This window comes from Festucalex cinctus, chromosome 6 (genome assembly GCF_051991245.1).
Source record: "Festucalex cinctus isolate MCC-2025b chromosome 6, RoL_Fcin_1.0, whole genome shotgun sequence".
Lineage (NCBI taxonomy): Eukaryota > Metazoa > Chordata > Actinopteri > Syngnathiformes > Syngnathidae > Festucalex > Festucalex cinctus.
In genome coordinates, this window is record NC_135416.1 from 29,456,561 (window position 1) to 29,463,257 (window position 6,697).

At 46.0% G+C, this 6,697-nt stretch overlaps 1 protein-coding gene across 3 annotated transcripts in view; it reads left to right on the plus strand.

Annotated features, from left to right (window-relative positions):
* Positions 1-2,101, plus strand: part of LOC144020694 (syntaxin-3-like) — a 268,512-nt gene extending 266,411 nt beyond the window's left edge. Inside the window, exons 10-11 of one of the 3 annotated variants that reach the window (XR_013283944.1) lie at positions 1,518-1,675; positions 1,723-2,101. Coding sequence is in view for 1 of the 3 variants with exons in the window: in XM_077524420.1 (XP_077380546.1) it covers positions 1,518-1,535 (18 nt within the window). In the remaining 2 variants the exon portion in view is untranslated. Of the gene's footprint in view, positions 1-1,517 lie in introns of all 3 variants that reach the window. The other 2 variants (XR_013283943.1, XM_077524420.1) reach the window with 2 other exon arrangements.
* The last annotated feature ends 4,596 nt before the right edge of the window (positions 2,102-6,697 follow it).

The following is a 6,697-nucleotide window of genomic DNA, read 5'->3' on the forward strand; positions in this document are numbered from 1 at the left end:
AATGCTGTTATGTTGAATTTACTCAACATTATCATGTTGTATTTACTAAAACTAATTGTTATTGAATTTACCTTATTGTTAAATGAAAATTATCAATCCTCATGATGTTGAATTTACTTAACACCATGATGTAGAATTTATTTAACACGTTTTCTTGATTTAGTAAAATTCTAGTGCTTTTCCAACTACGAAAGCAAACTCAAGACATATATAAGTTTCATGTCACATTCACTTACTGATAGAGAAGCAGCAGGGGTAACTCGGTGCTCAATATCTGAGCTCAAGGACACTTCATCACGGTCATGCCAGGATCCAGTATCGAACCCACAACCACCGCTTTGGGAGACGAGCACACTACCACTGATGCACGCCATCTTATTACAATCATCTGTGTTAAATAGCCTTAACACCAATTTGCTTAGAGAGCAAATTTGTGCCAAACACTGGCATAAAATACTTGATGTGTTTGTCTGCGATTGTGCTTGTCTGTTTGTCCATCTGCATCATATGGCCATATATATAATGGACTAGGAATTTTCATGAAAAAACAAAGCTGTTTTTGCATTCAATTAACATGCAAAAACAACATGTACATGCAAAAACAAAGCTGGTTTTGCATCTTAATTTGTAGTCCATTATACATATGGCCATTTGCTGCAGATGGACAAACAGACAACCACAAACGCAGACAAACACATAAAGTATTTTAGGGCCAGTGTTTGGCACATTTGCTCTCTAAACAAATTTCTGTTAAGTACATTTAACATATGTGATCGCAATAAGACAACGTGGATCAGTGGTAGTGTGCGCGTATCCCAAACGGATGATTGTGGGTTCAATACTAGAACTGGTGTGACTATGATGAAGTGTCCTTGAGCTCAGATACTGAGCACAGAGTTCCTCCTGCTGCGACTCCATCAGTAAGCGAATGAGACGTACGTGTGAAGTGAAACATGCCTTGAGCTTGCTTTAATAGTTGGAAAAGTGCTAACATTTTACAAATTCAAGAAAAATAGTGTTACATAAATTCTACATACCGTAATAGTGTTAAGTAAATTCAACATCATGAGGATTGATAATTTTTATTTAATATCAAGTAAATTCAACGCAATTGCTTTTAGTAAATACAACAATAATGTTGAGTAAATTCAAGGTAACAGCATTGTGTAAATTTAACACAACTGTATAATGTACAATTAAGTTAAGAATATTAACTAAATTTTGGTCACCCAACATTAATTCAATTTAAATTAAATAGTTATTTGGGACCGGTTGACGTAACCGTGTTATTTAAATCTCATGAAGCATTTCTTTGAGTGTTAGCCTAATTTAAACAATTGGCTACATTAGTTGCACCTATTTAACATAAGACAAATAGCGGTATGTACCCATTTAGAGATAAATGAAATAGAAAACAAAATTCCACCAGTGCCACAAATGTTTAAGTGCTACATTGAATGTCATGCGAGGAAACCTCCTCGCAACATGCTTGTATAATACGAGTTTCCCTTTATTAGTTGGAGAAAAATGTATGACGGCAATTCGCCAAAGCCAAGTGGAGACTGGTGGAGGACCAGCCAATGTGTCCTAAAGCGACTTGTCGCCTCCATAATTGGAGACGACGGCCTCAGCGGGGTTGTGGCCGAAAAAGAAGGGGACACAGACATGATGCAACGTAAGTGTATTTATCATAAAAGGAAAAATGAATCATCCAAAACATAGCACTAATTTATCTGTAGCTTACGACGGTCCTGGCGAGGGGTCGTTGCAGCCGGTGGACCCAGCTCCACCGCCAGCTGAGGACCCTGCTCCAGTTGCTCGTTCTGCAGTTCCGAACCCACAGACCACCACAGCACAGGGGGCGGGGGCACACCGTGCACGTGTGCTCACCGGCACTGTACTGGAGCTGCAGAGGAGGACCATAGACTCAGTCGACAACCTCACATAAGTTGAGAGGAATAAGAGAGGTCTTGTCAGAATTGACACAATTAATTAAAGAACATTTGAAAAAATAAATATTGCCTAGTTTGTGCTTACAGACGTCTGACCACATCCCCTTGAATTCTTCAAGCCGCTTGATTTTCCGCATATCGAGGGGGTAAAGATGGGTTCACGTCACATGTAGGGAGAAGGGGTGGCAGCTCAGGGGGGAGTGGGATGTCGTGGCGCAGCGCCACATTATGCAGGACACAGCATGCCCATATTAGGCGGCACACTTTATGGGGCGTATATAGAAGCCTACCCCCCGAAGCATCTAGGCACCGCCCCCTACACTTTAGCACGCCGATAGCACGCTCCACCACAAAGCGTGTATGAGCGTGCATGCTGTTGTAGTGCGCCTCCTCAGCGCCCTGTGGGTTCGAGAAGGGGGCCGTGATTTAATGATCATGTTAGGGAATGCTTTAGAGGATTTGTATTTACTCACCAGTAGCCACCGACCGCAGCCACCATCCTGCGATTTATTCCCTATACTGCTATTTCTTAAAATGAAAGAATCGTGTGTAAAGCCAGGCCAGCGTGCCATTTGTGAACATCATGTGAGCGTCACTGTCACGGTAGGGGTGTGGTGGATGGACCCAGAGGCAGAATAACCAGGCAGGGAGAACTGGAATGACAGCAACCAGAATGACTTTATTGACAGGATGAACTGGGGATTGACCTGGCATGACGAACTGGGGAAGAACTGGCATGACGAACGGGACCTGAACTGGCATGACGAACCTGGACTGACTTGCATGGACAGATGCAGAGACTTAGCGTGGACAGATGCAGAGACTTGGCGTGGACGGATGCTGACACTTGACGTGGACGGATGACTTGAAGGCTTGACGTGGATGGATGACTTGAAGGCGTGACGTGGACGGATGACTTGAAGGCTTGACGTGGACGGATGACTTGAAGGCTTGACGTGGACGGATGACTTGAAGGCTTGACGTGGACGGATGACTTGAAGGCTTGACGTGGACGGATGACTTGAAGGCTTGACGTGGACGGATGACTAGAAGGCTTGACGTGGACGGATGACTAGAAGGCTTGACGTAGACAGATGACTTGAAGGCTTGACGTGGACAGATGACTTGAAGGCTTGATGTGGACGGATGACTTGAAGGCTTGACGTGGACGGATGACTAGAAGGCTTGACGTGGCGTGGATGACTTGGCAGACTTGGCAGGAGTGACTTGGAAGACTTGGCAGGAGTGACTGACTTGACAGATTTGGCGTGGCGTGGCAGACTTGGCGTGGCGTGGCAGACTTGACATCCTTGGCGTGGCGTGGCAGACTTGACAGACTTGGCGTGGCGTGGCAGACTTGACAGACTTGGCGTGGCGTGGCAGACTTGGCAGACTTGGTGTGGCGTGGCGTGGCGTGGCAGACTTGACAGACTTGGCGTGGCGTGGCAGACTTGACAGACTTGGCGTGGCGTGGCAGACTTGACAGACTTGGCGTGGCGTGGCAGACTTGACAGACTTGGCGTGGCGTGGCGTGGCGTGGCAGACTTGACAGAATACTGTGACCCAAACATTCACCATCTAACGTGCAAACATTCAAAAAATGCTCACACACCCGCGTGAGACAAACACCACTCCCTTATACCAACACTAATGACACTAACAGGACACACCTGGGAGACACAGCAGGCAGGGGGAAACAATCAGCAACACACACGGGGAAGGGAAAACACAAGCAGGTGGACAAGGTTAATGATAACGAGACTGGGGGAAAACACACAAGAACACCAAACAACCACACTCACCAAAATATAATAAAAACCCAACCCCAACCAAACTGAAATGTGACAGTCACAAATTACCTGTGTATTGATAGTATGTGCTTGTTTTCTGTTCACATACACATATTCATTCACAGATGGTGCCCTTATAGCAATATTACATTACATTAGGGAAACCGGACAATGCTGCAAATTGCTGTTTGGTGTTTGCCTGCTCATTCTCCGTATAGGGAAATCTTATATAGCGCGGACAAAGCTTGATTATGGTGTCGAATACAGTGGGCATGATGGCTGACAATGAAGGCTGTGAAATGCCTGAACTTAGAGGTGGGGGGCAGGGGGAATGCAGATTAGACATATACAATGCTTTCAGATTGTTATTACTGTAGCGATAATTGGGTCGTTTTTTTGACGAATTAATAATCTGGACGTTACAGAGTTGTAATTACCTCGATAACCTCGAGGGGCACCACGTTGGCTTTGCTTTGGTTAACAGGAGCGACCAAAGACCAAAATCCTTTCTTTATCAATCATTTATAATATGAAGTCACTACACGCAATATTCAGTGGTTCGTTGTACTAACAAAAGAATAATAATCCACTCGGAAACACAGATGACTTAGGCGGAATAGAGTTAATAAAACATGCATTTATTCACGATTGCTAGACTACAGAATCAAAACACTGCCTATGTCTAACTATTCTACCGTCAGAAGAAAAGAAATCAAATAAAGCTAATCAAAATAGGGAAAGAATGCGAACGAATAAGGAAACAGGAAAAGAGAACTTGCCAGATCTGTGATATGTCTCAAATGTAAGTTGCACACAGTGATATGCCGGGGGCTATTCCACAGGTGAGCAAGGGAGCCGTTCGGGGGCTGATGTAGTTGCACAGCTCGTCCCTTGATTGGTTGGCGAGACCTTTCTCCGGCGTTGTTGGTTCCGCTGGACAGCCCTGGACTCCAGGTGTTGGAACTCGGTTCGCTGCGTGCCTGCGTCCGGGGAAGGCCAGCCGTTGGAGGTGAGCTTGCACCGCGGCAGGGCGCCACCGACTAGCAGGTGAGATGCGGTGCGGTTTGGGTGCACAACCTTGAGTCCGGCGGTAAGATGCAAGTGTACCACGGGGCCGCGGAGCTCGTTGATGGCGGGCAGTCAACGATGGCGAAGAAAAAAGGGGAAAAAAAGGGGAAAGGAAGTAAAAGAGTCTCTTTGGGGTCAGCGTTGACGTTGAGCACCTGATCCGGTGTGGCGTGCAGCGACTGTCTGCTCTCATGGCAACTGGTTGCTGCCAGGAACAAAGGGGGCCACGTGTTTGGCAAGTTTCTTGGAACAAAGAGTCAGTGGGAGCAGGCTGGGAAACTTGCAGGTAGCAGGCCTGAGGATGGCAAGTGTGAGAAGAGGGGAAGAGAGAGAGGAAGAGGGGAAGTCTCCTCGTTGTTTTAAAGCCTATGGGCGGGGCTTCAGTAGGTGGTGGCAAACCCTTCTATTCGCTCACGCAGACTTTATAAAGCAAATTATTAAAGGTATTAATAATTTGGCATCAAATTTGGTCAGTCTGGCAAATCAGTTTTCCCACACAACGCGTTTAGCACACATCGCAATTAATACATCATAAACTAATTTTGTGAGGTAGTTCCTACTTGCCTAATCTGACCAGACTGAAAGATATTGATTACCTTTCATTCCTTATGGAATACAAATGAGATAGGACATTCATATACACAAAGACATAACATTAATCATTCGTAATTCAGTTATCTTATCAAGAATTATCGCGGTATAAACGTGTAAAATGCGGTTACTTGTAAGAACTGTCACTAAGCATAGTCCCAAGTTTCACTACTTGGCGGCGCTGTTGCTCCATATAGACGTTCCAGGGGTGTCTCATGTCATTGCCCCCTGGGTAGCTGTTGCCAGAGCATCCTCTCGGGTGATGGGCGATGTCATAAATATTCCTGTGATCAGTTGTCTGTATATCCTAAGTCATAAAAGGGGGTTTCTCGGACCTCGGGAAGTCAGGCTGAAACAAACTCTTTTGGCAGACGAATAAATTCCTATGAGACCTGTTCAGCGGCTTCAAAAGAGCTTTGTTTGTGGTTGAGTGACCACCTGCAGACCTAACCAAGATTAGATCCTTCCTGAGCTGTGGAATGATTATGCAACTGCAGAGAGTTTACTTTGGAAGAAGAAAAAAAAATTGAGCATGGACTGGGCCATAGGCCATAGTTGTTACATTACATAGTTATATGACATACATACCGATCCACTATTTCTCGCTGAAATGAACCGGTAGCTAAGAAACCAAGCATGGTGAGTATCTGTGTTTGGACAGATATGGCGTGGTTACGTCGTGTGGGCCTCTCCAGCAAGGGTGTGAAGTCTGTGCAGAGCTCCACAAGGACAGCTCTTGGCAGTCTGAAACGACTGATGAGCCAGTGATCGTCGTTGGCCATTAGGTCCTGTTGGTCCCGGAAAAAAGCTCCAAGTGTATAACACATATAGGTCCCTGTCAGGCCTGCGGGCCCAGCCCGCTGAGTGTGCGTGTGTCTTCCAGGTGTGGTGCATTGGAGTCAAGCAGCAGGTGTGTCCAATTAATCAGCAGCCTACTTAAGCCAGCCTCTGACTCCACCACACCGCCAGATCGTCACAACTCCTGAACGAGTTTGTACATCCAGCTAGACCTTGAAATCAACTTTTACTTACCTTTCCTGACTCGCATTTTCGTCCTCCTTTTCAGCCTGTCTTCCTGCCCGCAGACCCTGACCTTGACACACGCCTCGTCAACCAGAACCAGCCCCCAGCACCCAACGGACTGCAACCACTTTCTGGCCGTCCACTATTGCAATAAAACTTTGTCAACTCATTCATTTTGTTTTTCTGCATTTGGGTCCCCACCCCGCACCGGAACCGTGACAGCACGATCTGGCCTGCCATGGACCCAGCAGAGAACGATTCCCTTCGTCAGAC